General features: G+C 43.7%; 1 protein-coding gene across 1 annotated transcript; it reads left to right on the plus strand.

Annotated features, from left to right (window-relative positions):
- Positions 1 to 1,323: 1,323 nt before the first annotated feature.
- On the plus strand, positions 1,324 to 5,668 carry LOC142493887 (protein NYNRIN-like). The gene has a single exon (XM_075598584.1). It carries the CDS (start codon positions 1,324 to 1,326, stop codon positions 5,017 to 5,019), a length of 3,696 nt encoding a protein of 1,231 aa, XP_075454699.1. The 3' UTR covers positions 5,020 to 5,668.
- The last annotated feature ends 15,827 nt before the right edge of the window (positions 5,669 to 21,495 follow it).

Genomic DNA, 21,495 nt, shown 5'->3' on the forward strand with positions numbered 1-21,495 from the left:
TTAGAATCAGCAGTCAGAATTATTATAGCCACTATACGTGAGTTCATAGACATTAGGCCCACCCAACTTACCGAGATAAGAATAGTTACGGATCAGGCAGAAAGAGTGTCGGTTATGTTGGCCGCGTTACAGGCCAAAGATCCGCGCAGAGACAATATAGTGCCTTCGGCAGTGCCCTCCCTCCCCGAGTCTCAGGCCTACCACGCCCGGGTAAAGCCCGCTATTAAGCTGGAGTCGGTGGCGGAAAACCAGCATTCCGCTATGACAGACAACACGCCCCGCAATGTCACAAAGCTTGGTCTTCAGTATGTTACGTTCACTCCCACACAAGTGTCTACCCTAGTAGCGAATCTTCCCGATCCGGAAAAACAACCTATGCCATTCTACAGAAGAATGGAACAGATACGGAAGACGTATGGCTGCTCCTGGTCCGATTTAAGCTCGCTGACTGAAATTAGGGCCTCCGATAGTTTTCTACCACTGATGGCCCCCGCTTTTGACTCCAGTCAGGCCCCAGCGCTTGACACTTATGCTTCAGGACTGACCTATTGCCAGCAACTCAAACTGTGGGCTCAAGAAGCCCTAACAGAGTTACAAGGGTCCCTTCAGGACATCACCCAGAACGATGGGGAATCAGTGGAACAATATGCTTCCCGATGCCAGATACAATTCGAAGATCTGGGATTCATCCACCAGCACAAAGCTCACCGGCTGATTCTGACCAAAGCCTTTGTGGAAGGGTTAAACGAAGACCTAAGGGAAAAGATTCTGTCGATTCGTCCAGACTGCATAGGAGGCACTCTACAAGATGCTGTGTTGGTGGCCAAAGGTTTTGCACGCTCCCAAGCAAAGGAAGTGAAGGAGAAAGGGAAAAAGAAGGCCCTCGCGTTAATGATGCAAGATAACGAAGGCGCAGGCGCTGTGCTATGCCCCTCCCTTCCTGGAGCACCTCCCACAGGACCTCAGTACCTCCCTCCTCCACCATCGGGATGTACCCCGAACCCCCCCAACCCCGCTCCCTACCCACAACAACCACCACCGGTCTACCCGCAATACCCCACACCGTACCCATACCCTCCCCCTGCCCCGGCATATGCTCCTTACTACCCCCAGCCTCCCCAACAAGGGTTAAATTCATATGGTGGCAACTATGGCGGACAGCGACAGGATAGAAGACAAAATGGCCGTGGCCAGGGAGGACCCATCTGCTGGAACTGTGGTATAGTTGGACACGTGAGACGTGAATGCAGAAAGCCACGACAAGAACAACAACAAGACGGGCTACCTCCTCGGTCCTGAAAGGAAGGACAATCCGGGACCACCATGGCAGCAGTGGGACATACTGCTGTATGCGGGAAAGTTACTCTCGCAGTAAACAATGTCCCTCTAGATTTCCTGGTGGACTCGGGGGCGTCCACATCAGTTATTTCAAAAAGGTTCCTTCCCCCCACTATAGAATTATCCCCAGACTGGATGTCATCTGTTGGCGTGGAGGGAGTGCAAAGAGAAAGCCGACTGACCATCCCAGTACCCCTCGGCCCCTTTTCGGATGTGGTCGCACGATTTTTAGTTTCTTCAACCTGCCCCATCAATCTTTTGGGATCGGACATTCTCCAACGACTACGGGCCAATATCTGCTATGATGCAGACGGAATGCAGCTTACCCTTCACCGTCCAGATGGGGACGACACGGGGCCCGCGGATATTTGCACCATCAAAGCCTTGCCACTAATGATGATGCAAGATCTGGCACTACGTGAGATGGGATTTCCCGAACATATAGAGTGTTTTATTCCCCCAGAACTATGGTCTGTGGGACCTGAAGATGTTGGTCTTCTCCCAGTCCCCCCAGTGGTTGTGCAACTGAAGCCAGGACTCCCCTTTCCACGGGTCCCCCAATATCCGTTAAAAGCTGCTCAGGAAACCAGTCTAAAAATCCAGATTCAGGCATATCTACAGAAAGGAGTTCTGAAATACTGCACATCCCCTTGCAACACTCCTTTGTTTCCGGTTAAAAAGAAGACTGTGAAAGGCCAACCTGAAAAGTACCGGCTGGTACAAGACCTTCGAGCTATAAATGCGGCCACTATCATGGAAACTCCAGTGGTCCCGAATCCCAATACCCTTCTCAGCGGTGTCCCGCCTGAAGCAGGTCTCTTTACGGTAATCGACCTGGCAAATGCTTTCTTTAGTGTCCCCCTCCAGGAGGAATGCCAATTCCTGTTCGCATTTACGTTTCAAGGGGCACAACTGACATGGACCAGAATACCCCAAGGTGCTCAGAACAGTCCCAATCAGTTCTCCCAAGCTTTAAAGTTGTCCCTTTCCCCATGGGTATCCGCACACCCAGAAGCCACACTTCTCCAATACGTGGACGACCTTCTACTCTGCGGGCCTACTACTTTCCAAGACCTCGAAGATCTCTCCATCTCTCTGCTCCAATATCTCTATACGATCAGATGCAAAGTTTCCAAATCCAAGCTACAGTGGTGTCTACCTCGTGTTGTCTTCCTAGGCCATTGTATTTCACAAGGCATCAAGCACCTGACAGATGAGAGGAAACAGGCTATCTCGTTAGTAAAATACCCGTCCACCATTCACGAACTACAAATGTTCCTCGGATTGATCACATATTGCCGACAATGGATCCCAGATGCATCAAGAAATATGCAACCCCTATATGATGCCTTGAAAACAGGCCCCAAAGAGGAAGATGTAGCTGATACTGAAACCTATCAGTTGTACCAACAGTGTTTCGCTGCCTTGAAGGAATCAATATCTACCGCCCCGGCTCTAGGTCTTCCGGATTACTCCAAGCCTTTCCATCTTTATGTATCAGAACAAGATGGCCACGCCTCAGGTGTTCTCTCCCAGGCTCACAGAGATAGACAACGACCTGTGGGATACTATTCTGCCCGTCTGGATCCTGTTGCCCGGACTTCTCCCAGCTGTCTCAAAGCGGCCCATGCTGCTCAATTATTGCTCGACAAAGTTGCTGATATTACATTAGGACACGATGTTACTATCATGGCACCCCACGACCTGGCCGCAGTCCTCTCCTTGACGCTGCCCCGACATCTTACCCACCAACGGCACCTTAGACTTCAATGCTCTCTGCTCCTGCCTTCATACGTCTCGTTCCAACGCTGTACCACGATTAATCCAGCATCTCTTCTGCCACATATCCCAAAGGGGGGAGTTGATGGCAGTACAGATGAAGTGCAAGAGACGTCCCCTCACGATTGCCTACTCACCCTACAGCAGGATACGTCAGAGCCTCCCAATATGTCGACAAGCCCACTACCAGATGCTGACTGGGAACTATGGACTGACGGATCCAGATATGCAGACGAACACGGTCGGTTCCACACCGGTTTCGCGGTTACCACAGAAACCGAAATTCTCCATGCTGAGGCATTACCACCTGGAAGATCAGCCCAGGAGGCAGAACTAGTGGCCCTACAAATGGCACTAGAAATGGCAAAAGGCAAGAAAGTGAATATAAGAACGGACTCGCGTTATGCTTTCGGTATTGCCCATGACTTCGGCACAATATGGCAGAATAGAGGATTTATAACATCTTCTGGAACCCCAGTGAAGCATGCTGACCTTATCCAGGATCTGATGAGAGCTATGGCACTACCCGTCCAGGTGGCAGTCCTCAAAGTAAAGGCACATGGGAAAGTAGACAGCAAGGAAGCCAGAGGTAATCAACTGGCCGACCAGGCAGCCAAAGAAGCAGCCTTGGGATCTGTGTCGGAGAGATGGCTGTCGACAGAGGCTACCGCAGTAACCATGGTGAGCACAAGGGCACAAGTGAAAAAGAAAGAACAAGACAGAGAAGCAGGAATAGAAATTGATGATGTCCCGTTTACGCTTGCAATTCGACCTCCAATTACCAAGCTACTACAGGAACAGTCAAAAGCGTTACCAGAAGAGAAAAAGCAATGGAAGAAAGATGGGGCGAGCATCGAGAAAGGAACAGGTCTATGGAAAAAGGATGATGTATATTGCCTCCCCAGACGAATGTACCCAGCAGTAGCGACATGGGCACACGGAGCGACGCACAGAGGAAAGAACCAAGCCTTTGCCTATATCAGAAAGTTCTATCACGCACCAGGAATCAGTACCACGTTAGCTACGTATAACCAAGCTTGCCAAGTTTGCCAGACATGTAATCCCAGTCGCACCCAAGCAGTACCCATTCAACACCTCGCCAAACCAGAATATCCGTGGCAAAGAATTCAGGTGGACCATATACATATGCCCCCGGCTGGAGGATACGAGTACGTGCTGGTAGTGGTGGATATGTTTTCAGGATGGCCCGAAGCTTACCCAGTCAAGAATATGACAGCCAAGGTGACAGCCAAGAAGATGCTCATAGAGGTAGCTTGCAGATTTGGAATACCGGAAGTGATAGAAAGTGATCAGGGACCAGCTTTTGTTGCTAATGTTTTCTCCGAACTCTGGTTTATGCTGGGAGCCCACCAAGGACTGCACACCCCATACCATCCGCAAAGTTCGGGAAAGGTAGAAAGGATGAACGGCACACTGAAGACCAAACTGTTAAAAATGAGCCAGGACCACCCTGTCCCCTGGCCAGAACTACTGCCCATAGCGCTATACCATGTTAGACACACTCCTCAGGCGAAACATGGTCTCACCCCCTTCGAGGTTTTATTCGGGTCACCCCCTAGGATACCAGAGATAGACAGCCAGGAATTACAAAAGAATCAGGATAAATTGGTGCAATTTGTAATTTTATTGGGTCAAGAATTGTCTAACTCTCGTTCTTTAGTGTCCGCTTCTCTTCCAGAATCCTCAGGAGAAACAGTCCATCCTTTCAAGCCAGGCGACAGTGTATATCTCAAACGACACGTAAGATCAGACTGTCTGGAGCCCAGATTCGACGGTCCATATCGTGTCCTGCTGATCACCCCTACCGCGGTAAAACTTGAAGGGAGAGGACCCTGGATACACGCTTCCCATTGCAAGAAATCCCCAATTGAAGCTCCATGATGTATATCCTTTTGCTTATAGTTTTAAGTTTAGGGGTAGAGGTAAAAACAGTGACCTTTTGGGTCAACTCTTCACTGTCCTTACAGACATTTACTACTGATTTCTGTAAAGTTGCGGATTGCGAATATTTCAAGTTATATCCTAACCCAGGGTATTGGCAGCAGGGACAACTGTATCTCTGTGTCACTTTCGGTGACAATAAATGGTGCGGCAAATGGTCTAATGTAGGATGGAACACTGGGGATGAGGATTGGGCCTATCAGCCATCTGAGGGGAAAAACAGGAAAGATAAGAATGGGAAATCCCTCCTGACCAGACTGATTTTAGGTAAGGGTGTTTGGAGTCCTACCACCTGCCAAGCTAGCACCCCACCTATATGTCTCCCTTTCTATCTACAGCTCGAGAATCCATCGGAGGACGATATGGGGCTGTATGTGTTAGGGATGTACGGAGGTACATTACATGGACAGATGGGACACCTATTGTTTAGAGATATTAAGAATAGGCCGATACAACCCACCGGGGCTCCCAAACATAATAAAGAAAAATTTGATGCCAAAATACAGGAAGTATTGCCCATTCCCAATCTAACATGGGAAGATGTGTTCCAAATTGAGACACAAACTGATGTAAGGAAAAATATGTGGTTAGAATGGGTAAAGTATACGGTGAAGAGTTCAGGTCAGAATGTTAGTTGTATAGCTTGCGCTGCCGCCAACACCCATCTGACCACAGTCCCTCTTGTCCTCCCAGGCAATGAAACTTTATGTCTAATATCTCTGTTAAGTAATGGTAGCGTTTCCAAATGTCCAGAATTAGGCCATCTAGTGTCCGTTAAGATCAGTGTCAAACCCCCAAGAGAAGTATTCATCCACAATGGAAACTATACCTGTTTCAATGGTAAACGCAGTACTGGCGTAAAACTAGGAAGGTTTGCTCCAGGTTTTTGTATTACAAACTCCTCATTGGACTCCGACAAACTCCAGAACCACACCCTTCATATGTTAGATGTATATTGGTTGTGTGGAAACGGTATACTTCGTAACATCTTGCCCCCCCAATGGCAGGGGCAGTGTACTTTAGTAAAACTAATAATGCCTTTCAGAATACTTCCCTGGGAACCTGAGGAACAATATCTATCTAGGAGGCCTCTGTCTTTTTCACGATACAAAAGAGATATAAAGACAGATTTACAGAACGATGGGATGGTATATAGAGATGCCATAGGAGTTCCAAGGGGGGTCCCTGATGAATTCAAGGCCCTAGACCAAATTTCCGCTGGATTTATATCAATCATCCCACAAGTACAAATTAATAAAAATGTTGACTGGATTAACTATTTGTATTACAATCAGCAGAGGTTTATAAATTTTAGTAGGGATGCGTTTCAGGGTATTATTGAAGAACTAGGGCCCAACACCCGGATGACCCTCCAGAATAGGATGGCTATCGATATGATTTTAGCAGAAAAGGGTGGTGTATGTTCCATGTTTGGTGAAGAATGTTGTACTTATATCCCTGAAAATTCGGCAATTGACGGTAAAACAGTCAAGGCACTCAATCAAATTAAGGACCTAGCTTTAGAGGTAAAGAGGAATGCAGGAGTAGATACCAGTTGGGCCAATTGGATAGCAGATTGGGCGGGAGGATGGAAATCGATTCTTACCACGATCGGCCTAGTTATTTTATGTATTTTTATATTTGGTATTCTTATTCTCTGTTGCCTTATTCCTCTCTATCGCAAACTGATGCTCAAAGTTGGTGGTGTCGACATGATGATAAACACCGGAAGTGAATTGGAAATTCTGCTTAGCTCCAAAATTCACAAAGATATGCCTACCCACAGTCCTTCTAGGACTCCTCATTTTATTTGTAATTCATTGCTGTAGACTATTAAGGCTATACGGAAGGGAAGGGACTCTTGCGGTGTGTTAAGTCTCGATGGAAGGTACAGGAGTCTATTAGAGATATCCTGTGCCAGTAATCGAGTGAAGTATCCCATTCCTTTTTCCCCATCGCAAGACAGCCTTACTCCCTTAGGCAAGTCAGAAATATCTATTCAAGGGGGGATTGTGAAGGTAGAAATGTGTGTGAATATATATTTCTTCTTTTGTTATGTTATACGCCCGAACTTTGTCTCAGATATCCAGGTAAACACATGACCAGATGATTAAACCATGAACTGATGACGCAGCTATGCACGAGGGCTGCATGAGCCCGGGAGAATGTATGACTTAACCAATCAAGGAAGACAGCGTGTCCTGGAATAAAGATACATATGATTTAACCCCTCCCATGCCCCTCCCCGCTATGAGCTATATAAACTATGTTGTGTACTCAATAAAGCAGCAGTTCCTGTGTTACCCCTGGGATAACGCATGTACTGAGATTGAAGCTGAACTTTGTGTCAGAGTCTTTCTTAGTGAGCTAGCGCATGCATGACTGAATTCGGAGCAAGTGACTGAAGAGAGAGACCCTGATATAGTGAGATTCACGACCTCATTACTGCTAGCCATCAGCTGGTTTAGCTCACACTGCTAGAGCTGTTGTCCTGAATAACAGCGGTTGTGTGGGTTCAACTTCTGACCCTGTTGGGTCTGAAACCATACCTTATTCTTCATAAGGTGCTTTATACATGTCAACCCAATAACACTTTGTGCACAGTGGGATCCAGCAAAATAATTTTTTGCAGTTTGTAGAGTTTTATTTATTTATTTTAAAATAAAGTATTTAAATTCAGTATGTGTCTGGCAATCTTGCAGATGGTACAGTGACTTGTTCTGGTATACCATAGCCACCTTTGTGCATATCCGTCATGTAGCACCAAATGAGTCTTCATACCTGTAGTATGCTCCCTATAGTATGCTCCCTCCCCATGACTTAATTTAAAAGCAGACCACTGCCACTTCCATGGAACACCCGAGATACCTGTGAGATATAATAATAGCTAGATTAGTTACATGTGTGAGCAGTGAGTAGCTCACAACAAAATGTATGATGTGACAGTGATGCTACCCATCAGCTGGGTTAGCATAACCTTTACAGCTGCAGTCTAGAAAAAAAGATGTCTCTCTCATATATTATTTTGAGTGTGGATTTTTAACAATCTGGCAATGTATTTGGGATTCAATGTGGAATCCGAGTTCGGATTCTATTAAATCCATCCATATTGTATACAATGGCGGATCCACTTGGAGTTTTAAATACCCAATCCACAGATGGATTTTGTTGGGGGGGAACCGATTTGGGCCAAACAATCCAGGAAATGGATGTGGACCAGTTTGTCCATCTCTAATGATAAATTAAAGGTATGCATCTGCCTAGTCCAATGCTTGGAGATTACTTCCACATGGTTTGTGTAAAAAAACAAGTATTTTTTGGGCAACACTATACAATACTTGGGATTAACTGAACAGAAATGTATCCTTAATTATGAAAGATTAAAAATCAATACTGATAAGTGGGGTGACTAAGAACAGCATCTTTAAAATACACCATTAAAGGAAGATTTTTTAGCACATACAGGTAAGGAGCATAACTATCTTCAATAACATCAACACATTAGGACTTCACAGACTTTTCAAGACTGATACATCAACATAAAATGGGTTTTAACTTTTATTCTTTATCTCATTTACATTGTAAGACATTTGTATAGATCTCATCATATTAAATACATAATTTTTACGCGGCATATTATACTATGTACAAATATATGGCCTCATTTAATTTACTGTAGTGCCGACGAGTATTCTAAAACAAATCTGGGGCAATCCCCAACAAGACGCAGGTACATGCTGGGTAAATCCTGGGTAAATGCTGGGCACATTTCAGTGACATTTCTGCAGACAGACTAATGACCCAACGGATTAAAAGCGGGGGCGCCTGGCAGTCTCATTCAAACTGAATGGGTCTGGCAGGGACACCTGCTGTATTAATCCGATGGGCCATTATGGGCCTCTGCAGAAATGTAACTGAAATGTTGCAGCATGTACCCAGCATGTACCTGGGTCTTGTTGGTGATAGCCCCAGATTTTCCAAGGCAGATTTTAGAATACTTGTCGGCGCACCTGTATGATGATGGTGATTGGTTCTCTTTTGGTGCAGCCCATAATTGCCCATATTTAATCTGCCAGGTACATCATAAGGACAGCAAAATGGTAATGTCAAGGCATTGATATGAGACATTAAAAAAAACAAAACAAATTCTTTCATTTATAAATAAATCAAATGTTTCAATGAGACAATTTTTGTTTGCTGTATACCTATTTGAATCCAACCTATACTCTGTGTTAGGATACTGTTATGTTTAGATTCAGAGGATTTTGATCCAAGCTGACTGGATTGATATTTTTATGCAAATGGTTTATTTAAGCTCTAGTTTTATTTCAATTAGCCTACTCTGGCAGCCTTAACCCATGATAGGGTCCTTGGGACCAATACATTAAACTGTGAAACTTCCGATCAGGACACTATTGCAAGGAAACTCCCATTCAAACCATAGCGAGGTTCCATGGTATAGCACCCCAATCCGCACTACAACAATTTAATGAATAACCCCCATAGTATATATTATTTGTAAAATATTGTGCTGTTACTTTGTCTAGAAGGAAAATAAAATGCAGATGCAGACTTGAGGTGGATGATGACTGTGAGTGGTTAAGGTTGTCATAATTATAGATAGCATTGATAGAATATGTACAAATCACATTTTGTCTACATGCCAAATGCCGATATATCCTGATGCCAAATTTGTGCAGAACTGTGGCATAAAACAGCATCAGTTTTATTAATAAAACAATAGTAACCCATTCTTCATTGATACCTCAGGTTTTATTTGAGTATTGTACTAGTTTTGCACTAGTGTATTTTAGACTTTTTATTACATTTCTACAAAATGAGAAATCTCAACTATTGTGCTAAAATAATCAAAGAGCAGTAAAACGTTCTATCATTTTTGTTAGAAGCCGTTTTTGATACAATGTTTTGGAAACAATCTCTGCAAGAAGGAAGCTGCCTACTGAGCAACCAGCCTCAATCACAGGAAGTTCATTTTTTCCTTGGCTTGGAGCCCGGTGCCATCCAGAACTAATTAAAAACAGAGCCACGCTGGTACGAGGTTCAGTCTCTGGGTTTTACAATAACAGAATAGGAAACCAGGGGGATGTCTAATGAGAATAGTTTGAGAGTTTGTTTCCTAGCATTGGGCAACGATGTCAATTACTGGAACTGCAGCTAAGGGCTAACATGCACGCTGAGAAGTGAAAGGATGTTATTCCAGAGCAGATTGAGCTGCTGCTCTGATACATGTGATATGCGTCACTTGTATCCTGACACTGTTCTATGATTCATTACTTATTTGGAAAAGGTTAGTGCATAATTTATCTTCTTGTTTGAGGACTGATGGGATTTTGCAGTATAGGGTTTCCTTTGACAATTTATATCCCAGGTCACTGTAAAGGTGCAATTCATGTTAGTTTGCCACTCCTAATTTATTTTTTATCACACAATAATTGCCTTTATTGAGAGCACCAGAACTTATTCTGCATGCCACAAGGGCCGACACACAAGGGGCCCTATGACGTACATTAAATGCTCTTTTTCTAGGGGGAGATATATATTTATGTGTGTGTATACATATATATATATATATATATATATATATATATATATATATATATATATATATATATATATGTGTGTGTGTGTGTGTGTGTGTGTATATATTTATATATATAGACAGAAAAAGAGAGAGAGCGCACGCCCCATAGCATAATACTGCATAAAATTTATTAAAACAAGGAAAGGGATGGGGGTGGGGGGGGGGTAGGAATCGCACTTACAGGATGCAAATAGTTAAAAGACAATTTGTGATAATATCACCACCATCCGGTTCTGGATACTGGAACACGTCTCCGTGGACTCCTTCAGGGCTGCCAGACACGATAACCAGAGACCAGATGATGAAGGCTCCGTTCGCTCTCTGCACAGAGTCCAAAGCTCCAGCTCACACTTTCAATGGCCGCCGATCGTATTCCCGCGCTTGGTATAGGCTGCTGCGCGTGCGCGGCGTCGTCGTGATGACGTGATCGCGCTCTCAGTACCCTCTCAGCAGCCTATACCAAGCGCCGAATACGATCGGCGGCCATTGAAAGTGTGAGCTGGAGCTTTGGACTCTGTGCAGAGAGCGAACGGAGCCTTCATCATCTGGTCTCTGGTTATCGTGTCTGGCAGCCCTGAAGGAGTCCACGGAGACGTGTTCCAGTATCCAGAACCGGATGGTGGTGATATTATCACAAATTGTCTTTTAACTATTTGCATCCTGTAAGTGCGATTCCTACCCCCCCCACCCCCCATCCCTTTCCTTGTTTTAATAAATTTTATGCAGTATTATGCTATGGGGCGTGCGCTCTCTCTCTTTTTCTGTCTGTAGATATCTGTGGAGTTGGTTTACCCCATGTGAGAGCAGCCTAAAGACCCCTTTCAACATCAGAAACCTCATCATTATGGACTAATTATTGAAGGACTGGTTGGAGTTTTTTTTGATTTTTTGTGTCTTTCTTTTTCTCTTTTTTTAGCACGTTTATGCACTGTTTTGTTTACTTTTATTGGTTGTGTTATAATAGAATGCACTTAGGTCACATTAGTTGAAGAGATATACTAATATTTTCAAACAATATTTACTTTACACAACTTTTTATTTAATAATTATAGTTATAATTATTTTAAATTATCACAGTTATATTTTTATTTTTTGGCGCCACACTTTTTTGTTTTTTTTATATATATATATATATATATATATATATATATATATATATATATATATATATATATACACACACATATATATATATTCCCCCCCCAATCGCAGATAGGGTGTAGGTGAGGGGTTCTATATGTATTACCCAGTGTGGTGCTTTACCTGTTAGGCTCGCAGAAGGCCTAAGCCTCCGCCACGGAGAGCCTGGGGCACGTATGACAATATGGATAACCTCGTACTTGGTGCAGCGCCTCCACCTGCGATGGCTCCCACAGAGGGGGAGTGGTTCCTCGCAGGACACTATATATATCACTCCACACACAGTATGAAAAACATCCAATTACTTTACTTGTGAGCATAGGAACCGTACTTTTGCATATAATCAACAGGTGTCCCTCCCTAGAGGAGACAATAACTACTGCGTCTTGCAGGACGCTACCTCCACCTCCACCTCCACCAGATGATCCCACCCAGTGTCCAGTAACCCCACACAGTATTACCCCAGCCTCAAGTGAAATAGATATGTGTGACTGCGCAGCCACTATGTCCCGTGTGAATATGATATGACTTGTTGGTGCACTTGTTAATTACCTGCCGGGCACTCCGGTGCCCGGGCCTGCCAAGGAACTTCACAAAGGATCCTGATGTCGGCTCTGTACAGGAACTACCGTCCGGGGTGATCCCACCCGGATGGCTGCTGCAGCAACAGCGAAGATCTGAGCCCAAACCTCTGGATGGACTCGCAGCGTCTGCTGGGTCCCTAACTGACTCTGGATAGTAAGGGACAGGGTCCCATAACCTGGGGGCTGTCTCTGACACAACTCACACTACTGGGTGACTCAGGGCTAGCTGGGGCCTTGGGGGCTGCTGGCCTAATGCAGGGAGTCACTGACTCCTGCACCCTACCTCCATCCCCTAGCTTCTCCTGCCGCCAACTGCTCCTCTCCTCAAATCCCCGCGAAATGTCTCTCTTTTCCCTGCAGGGCAATCCTCTTGCCCTATTGGCTACTCTGGGTAACCTGGTACCTTCCCCCCTTAGCCTCCTGGGAACTGTAGTCCCGTGGAGGCTATTCCTATAGTTGGGCCACGTGCGCAATTCCACTGCACATGTGCAACCCCTCAATGGCCGCTGCAACTCCCTGGCCTCATCCGCACATGCGCGATCACGCCGCATGCACGCGCAACCACAATGGCGGCCCCTGCTAGCCGGGTATGCCGCAGAGCCTCCTAAGGCTCACAACACTCCCTGCTCCGGCCCCACCTTTGGAAGCAGCCGGCGGCTCTGGCGGCACCCGCGACCACGCTACCACAAAGGAGGGGGGTCTCTAGGAGCCGCCGGGGACCGGGGCTACATATATATATATATATATATATATATATATATATATATTTATATAGTGCCCACAGTGTTCGTACCATTTTGCAGAAGAGACAATACAGTACATGGAACTATAACAATAAAAGTGCAACAAACAAAATGAGAAAATATGAGAGAAAAGCCCTGCCTCGGAGAGCTTACAATCTACGTGGTATGTTGGGAGATAGCCGGTGAGGGAATAAGGGCAGTAGATGGCAGTGCTTGGCCACAATGGTTGATAGGAGCGACTGTGGGTGTGCGGCAGTAGCCATGCGTCTAGGCTATTGAAATGTTTCATTTAAGAGGTAGGTTTAAAGGTTTGACTTAAAGGTGGGGAGTTAAAGTGGTAAGCGGTAGTAAGGGAAAAATGTTTAAGGTGTGAAAGAGCAGTAGAAGTGAAATGAGTGGAGAGGAGACAGTTATGGGTAGAGCGCAGGAGAGGAGCAGGGGCATTGCTGATATTTAGGTAGGATCAGAGGAGTGGAGAGCCTTAATGGCAAGGGGGAGAACTTTGTAGGTGATCTGAAATTTAATGGGAAGCCAGAAGGGGAATTAAAGGATCACGTTTACTGCTCCAGGCGATTATGTGGTTGACGGAGGCACCACTTTAATTGTTAAGTTAATAATTTTTCACTGGTTCTGTGATTGTTTTTCACATAGGAAGGAGGATCAGATGTCCCAGTTTAGCCGGGACAGTCCCGTTTTTTAGGGCTCTCTACCGGATTTTTAGGGTGTTGTCTTGTTTTTTAAATTCCGATCGCACTTGCCGGCTGCTCTTTCGATCCATGTTTGCTGACTGCGCATGTGAAATCAGCATTTTTCAGTTGCTCATGCGCATGCACAACTGGCAAGCTCCGATCGTGCATGAGCATGAGCGACCGGCAAACACCGACCACATATGCGTGACATTTGTCCTGTTTTTTTCCCTTTACAAATATGGTCACCCATAGGTTCACACATAGGGGCTCAGCCAGTAAGGGGAGTGCTTATCAATCAAAGTTTACTAGACACATGGTTTTGTTTTTTCCTTTGATTTTTCCCGGTTCTCTGGTTTTTCCTCCAAAAATCTTTTGGGTTTTATTTTAAAGCGGGAACATGTGATCACAAAAACGTTCATATCTTAATGTGCAGGGAAGCAGTGAACATTGTGAGGTTGAACGGTTGGACATCGCCAATCTTGAGGTTTCTCCCAACTGAACAAAAACAATGATCTGGGACTCAGATTGAGTTCCCTCTTCCTCCAAATTCACCCATATCTGGTGTTTACTGAAACTCTGCCCACACGGCCCCTGTTAGAGAGCTAATAAAGTGGGAACAAAGAGATGGGCTTTTCCTGTGCACAAAAAAGTGAGAAGCTAGAGAAAATCAATGCTGCTCCACCCTCCCCATGTCTCAGCTCTACATGTTTACAGCTAATATTAAATAATTATTTAACCATCCTTATTGGTGTCTTATTTTTGGTTAAAAAATAAAAAACAACAACAACAAAAAATGTGCCAATCATCAAGATTTAGGCCCATATTAATTAAATGATGCTATTCCATAAGATACCTTCCAGCACCAGTAGACAGTTATGGACCATTTATATGTATGGGTTCAACATTGTTTTATGGAAGGATACCACTTGGTAAAAAAAAAAAAAGGCCTTATTAATGAATACCTTAAACATGTCAATATTATTGATCAATGTGATTCTAGGAGGTTCTGAACATTTACGACATAACCAGTTATTTTCCTTGATAAATGTTAGAAAAGTAAGGTACAGAATGTCTCATATTTAAAAAACAAAACAAAAAAAACTACATTTTAGATAAGACATAACTATCAAAGTGGTAAATATGACCTGTAAACTTGGTGTGTGACATTTTATTTTGTATTGCTAAAAGATCTTACACCATTGAGTTCTTTTTTTTTCTTCTTCAAGAACTCAATTTTTCAGCAGCATCAGCAGCTAAATAAACAAATTATTTCTGTAGACGTAATATTAGGAATATTATTTTTCTTTAGTTAAAAGAAAAAAACAAATCGGGAAATTTTTTGAAAAATTTTCGTAATTCAGTATTACATTTCTTAGACTGACAAAATAATAAATACTTATGTATAATATCCCTTTTCAGGGACAAGTGTGTGAGCAGAGACGGTTGCGTTAGGGTCTCGTCTTTCCTATTCCTTTTGGTCTTGATTTTTCTTACCTATATAGAATACAGATAATGCTCTTTGCACTGTAGAATAATAGTGGTATAGCACAGTTGTAGGTCCAGCTATGCTAAAACTCGAGAAGTGGAGCACCTCAGAAATCTAGGTTGCAGATCTATTTGTAGGGGTGCCCTACAGATGAAGGCCTATATTTAGTAAGCAGTGCTATTCCCCAATACATCTTTTTGCCAATTCAAGCAAATGTATTTTAACAGTCCATGGGGCACCTGTGAGGAATCCTAGCTATACTGGATAACCCCGTCACAGGACAATATACCCAGTAACACACATCAGAGTATAGTATAATGGTATTTACTAGGCACAGACATAGAACACACATTTAATATGCAACAACACCTTACAAGACATATAGTACACAGTATTTCCACAGTACTTGGGTGCAGGGGCATCAGTGTCCCAGTGTCCAGCCCACAATAGGCTCTCCCACCCCAAGTGTGTGCGACAGCGCTGCCCACAATAGTGTTAAAGTTGGTTCACTTGTAGTTTGGGTATACCTGCTGGGTGCTCCAACACAAAGTAACGCCAACGGAAGACAAGGGGCTGCCGGTCCCACACCGTCACCGTCAGTGATGAGTCCACCTCCAAGTCGGGTGGTATTCAGCTGGAGGGTCCCACCTTAACAGTAACTTTATGCTTTTTTCATCTGGTCCCAGACTGCCGGATGCATCTGCAGCGTCCTTTGCTGTGTCCCTGACACTAAATCAGATAAAGGGGCAGTGTCCCTCTCTAAGGGCCTGCCCCTGTAGCAGCCACAACCTACAGGGGAGTCGGGGCCTAGCTGGGGCCTAATAGGGGGTCTCTGGGCTAGTGCAGGGGCCACAGACACCCTGCACATACACCATTACCCTTCTGTGTCCCGTCTCTGACTGGCGTGCTCCTCCGCATGCCATATGTGACAATCTCAGGGAGCAGGAGATTGCTGCAGCCCTATTGGCTGTGTGTCTCCAGGTGATCTTGTAGCCCCAGGGGCTGCTGGGTAATGTAGCTCCCTTGTGGAGTACTTGCTGTAATGGCGCTACTGTGTGATGCTCTGCACATGCGCGGGTGTGCCAAGATGGCCGCCGCAACCCATACTTATACTGCGCAAGCGCGAAACGTTCTGCGCATGCGCGGCTGCAAGAGGATGGAGGCGACGGGAGCCGCCATGAACCTTCATCGACCCGCTAGCCATAGAGTCCGCCCCCGCCACCAGCAGCACCTGCACTAAGCGCCTGCACCAGCCACAGCTCTCCGCGCACCTCTGCTGCCATGTCGGGAGGTAAGGGAACCAGTGGGGGACCAGGGGTGACATGGCCACATAAGATACCAGTGATTGTACTGTTGGCATTTAATAGATTTAGTTAGTGTTCATGCATTGCTATAACTCTGGGTTCTATTGCATTAGTGGCGGATCTATGGATCCAGGTAGATGGTGTATGGAAGGGTATGTGAGATTCTGTTAGGTTGATCACGCCATGAGACCTACTCCACAGTTTGGAGACCCCCTAAATGTTGAAGGAGACGTTGAGGATTTCGGGGTACTCATGTGGTCAAGCGCCTGGGGTATCCACTTCCCTTCTATTGCAATGCATTTAAAGCCACATATTTGTAATGCACTCTATTCCTGGAAGTCCAGATGGCAGCATACTTTGGAATAAAATGCAGGCCTGGTAAGCGGACCAATGGTCTTGAGTGTTGCGGAACCCAACTGTGGCCATATGGGTTGTTCATAATTGTTAGCCCTGCTTATAATTGTTGATGTATGTAAGTGTGACACCAACCACCCACTTCCCTTACCCAGAGTACAAAGAATCCTTTTTATTATAACCCTTTGTGTGGGAGTCTTTTCTTGTCTTGTCGGCCAGAAATCATCAGCAAACAGAACCTGAGCTGGGACTTGCTAGCAAAACCCCACATTACGAGTAAGGCTGGTAAAATATGCATAGAAACCATACAATATACAAACCGGATTCTTTCATTGTGGTTTTGATTAAAGATGTACACAATGTTCACATGGGGTTAGGAATTATGTAAAATGTGGCCTTTTTAAATTCTGAAAAAAGGCACAGCAGAGTCATACTGTAGTTCGCAAGCATTACATTAATGTTCATTGCAGTTTCGTTCAAAATGCTAATTTGCCAAAGTCTCTAAAATTACTATATTCACTTGTGAAATTCTCTGAAATCACAAGATTTGCTTAACGCCAACACTATAAATAGGATACACAGACTCACTGTCTATCTTAGCTTATTCATTTGGGAACATTATTAGCCCTTTGTGGCTTGGCAAAATATTTTTTTAGGGAATCGAATTGGGGGAAAGCGGTTAAAATGTTGTGGATGCATTTTAGATGTTAGTGATTTTAGGAGATATTAGTGGGGATTTACCAGACACACATACTGTATTATAATTAGATGTACATAATTGGGCGCCTGGCTTCATCACTTTTCCCCCATTTTCTATTAGTCAAACTTCTCCTTAAAGTCTGATATTGTGAAAACTCCTCTAAACAATTAAAATATACGCCACTTACCTTTGGCGCAGACCCAAGAAAAATAAAAGCCGTGCAAGTAAATACACCTTAATACTTTATCTTCTACTTCCCCATAGACCATGTGACAACATTATTGGAAATATCTAAACAGTTTGAGGAGTATCAGCACAGTATGTGGGTTCCTTCTAAAGTTAATATCCCAGCTCAATGTAAAAATTCAATTCATTTTAGTTTGCCCAAAATATTAAACGATTTAACAGCAATGTTCAGTAATTATCTTTCATAAACATATTGGATCATGCTGAACACCTTGAGAGCCCTAAGATGTCTTCTGCACGCAATTAGGAGCCCTAATAAACAATCTTTTTTATTTTCTAAAACAAATCTAACGATACAAAATGCAAAGATTTGCATGTATTTGCCTCTATGGAAACGATTACAAATTGCATTTCTTAGGGACCTCTGTATGGGGAAGAGTCTCAATCAATTGTTTTATTTACCCAAAGCACATCCTGCCCTTGCAAGTGGGCCAAAAATGATAAGGTGAGGGTGAGAAATGTGTGTGTGTTTGGGGAGCCGGGGGGGGGGAGGTGAAAGGGCTTTGCCTGGGCAATCTCTTGTTGAACACAGTGATAACACACTAAGGGGAGTAGCCAGATGAAATAAAATCCCTCCCAAATAGCTATGCTTAAAAACTATCATTATACTAAACTATAATAATTATTTACAAATATTTGTGTCAGATTTGGATAAATAAGGCATCGGTCACCCTGATGAGACCCCTAAAAATGTCCTTGACATTAGTAGAATTTGGTCCTAGAAGGTGATTCCCCTTTAAGGTCAAGCAAGGGGGAAATACAGATTGCTTCCTCCAGCTGGTAAGTATTCCCCTAAGTTATCTGAGGTTCAATCCCTGATAGAAAAGACAACACATTATTTTCAACAAAGGAGTAGAAATAAGAAGATATAGCAACTGGAGTATGATGAGGCTTTACTGTAGAATGAGGTCAACTGATTCAACATACACAAAGGAGGCTTACAATCAATCTATCCATTAAGGCCTCAGGCCAATAACTACGTGGCAGTACGAGAAGGTCATGTGTCTTTTAGGAATGAAGAATTATTCATGCGAAAAAAATGTCTTCAGCTATTGCTGAGAATGTACATGAGAGATGCACGCCTAACCCAAACTCCCACGGTTATGAATGATCCGAATTGTGCTTCGGCCCTCACTGCACCTTTCTGAGGTGAAAATGAGGCTAAACCTTGTTCACACTTCAGGCTCAGAGGAAATACCTTGGTACCCTTCCTGCATTTCCTCCTAGCTCCTCCCTTGCAGGTTACCTCCCTCCTCCTGATCCTCTGCTCCTCCCCAGTGTGTTCTCTCCCCACCTCATCCTCCGCAGCAGCCTCACTTCCTGATCCCCGTTCACATCTCAACCAGCAAGGGGCAGTGTCCCTTCTGACAAGCTCTGCACCCAGCCCGGCAAAGTTTGCCCCTAAAATCCCTACCTTCTTTTTACCACCCTGTATGTTCCTCCATCATCCCTGTACATCAAATCAATGATATAAGTATATCATCTTCTTCAGCCCTCGTTGAGCTACTGCTGGATGAAGGCCATCCCAATTATTTTCCAGGTCCTGCGGTTGCAAGCCTCTCTTCTCCACTTTGCTCCAACAAAGTTTCTGATTTCATCCTCCCATCTTACTTTTGGCCGTCGTCTTGGAATTTTCATCTCTCTTGGAATCCAGTAGAGTACCATCTTTGTCACACGATGGTCATTTATTCTTGCGATACGTCCAGCCCACTGCCATTTTAATTTCTTCACTCGGGTGATGATGACACAAACTTTTGTTTGGTTTCTAACCCATTCATTCTTTTTCCCGTTTCCTTGAGTAATACCCAGCATACATCTCTCCTTATCACTTTGAGTTGTCTGAAGCTTCTGAATTGTCTTCGCATTTAGAGTCCAAGTTTCACACCCATACGTGAGCACGAGCAGAATACACTGGTCGAAAACTTTCTTCTTGAGTCACAGTGATAGGTTCCCTTGAAATATTGTCGTTTCTTACAAATGCCTCCGTCCCGTCTTCATTCTCTTGTTGATTTCATTCAAAAGGCTCCCTTCCATTGTTATTTGCTGCACAATTATATATATATAAGTTACCATTCAGGTAAAAAAAGGGGGAGTTAAAAAAATTGAAGAGGGGGCACTGCTCTGTTAAATAAACTGGAAACGGAATATATATAATATTTCATTTAAATGTAATATTTAAATTTGTAAACTTATTGGATTCAGTTAAATGAGCAGTAGGAGATCTATTCTTTCCAACGATGTTTTCATTTCTTTTTTTTCTTAATCGAATGTTTCGGTCAGGTGATGTAAACGTTTAAAATAAAGTGTGCGGGAGGTTAAAATGAAGCTCTCCCGAGAGCCCATTGCATTCTAAAGATTACCATGGTAACCTCACAGGTTTTATAACACTACTAAAATTGTGGCTTTTAATGTTTGGTTATCGTTTAACTACTTTTAAGATGCTAATTAATTACTCTGTTACTGCCGGCAGTGTTGCTATTTAACTTGCACAAATGATGCTATTTATATTGGCTTAGTGAATAAAGAAGAGTATTTCCTTTGCTTATTTGCAGCTGTTCAGCATGGTTTTGAAATTAATGTGCCTTAGAATATTCATGAAATAGCGATAACATCAATGTGAGCAAATTAGCACCAGTAACCTCATGCTTTTTTTTTGTTGGCACGGTGCAATTGAAAGGCCCTTTACTGAATCTAGCCCTCTGATACAGGCACTTTGCTAGTTACGAACACACACAACAAATAGAAATATAATTCCAGTGACATTGAGGCTAGAGTGGTGATTATTTAATTAAAATAGCATTGCTGTTAGTCATTCTAAATGCTGCTACGCCAATCTTTTATCTATGTTACTGCACGTGTAACCTAAATACTGTACTTATTGGTGTCTGCATTTTTTAAATCCATCAATCACTACAAATTAAACACTTAACCACTCTGGCCTTAGGAGGCACTGCATCATTAAGCCCAAGGGGGTGGGTGGTGCAAATGTAATACCACTTACAGAAATGAATGGTGTCAAGTAAGTTGCATTGCTATTTTACAGCCCATATTAAAATTAGCCATCTATTAACATAAAAGAAACAATAAATATGTCAGAGGGAAAAAAAGTTCAACCGTTTTCACAAATATTTCTCTTGAACAGGTAATGGTCATGCTACAAATTCCTTGATACTTTGCTAAGCCACATAATTTATGGCTGGGCAAGAAACGGACTGGAATACTGTATCTTTACTCAGGGGTTCTCAATACAGTCCTCAAGAACCCTCCCAACGGGTCAGGTTTTCAGGATATCCCTGCTTCAGCACAAGTGGCTCAGAAGACTGAGCCACTGATCAAGCCACCTGTATCCTCAAAACCTGACCTGTTGGGAGGGGTCTTGAGGACTGTAGTTTAGACCCCGTGACTTAACCCTGTCATTGACAGAGGGGTCAACACTGTCTGCAAGAGGGTTACAAATCTTTTGTAAACAGTTTGTCCTATAACTTGCGTTATTCACTTGTAATATTTATAGGGATTCACATAATCTATTGTGTCTTTTGAACGAAGAGACGGGACGGGGAAAAGTAAA

The sequence above is a fragment of the Ascaphus truei genome, chromosome 4, assembly GCF_040206685.1.
Source record: "Ascaphus truei isolate aAscTru1 chromosome 4, aAscTru1.hap1, whole genome shotgun sequence".
Lineage (NCBI taxonomy): Eukaryota > Metazoa > Chordata > Amphibia > Anura > Ascaphidae > Ascaphus > Ascaphus truei.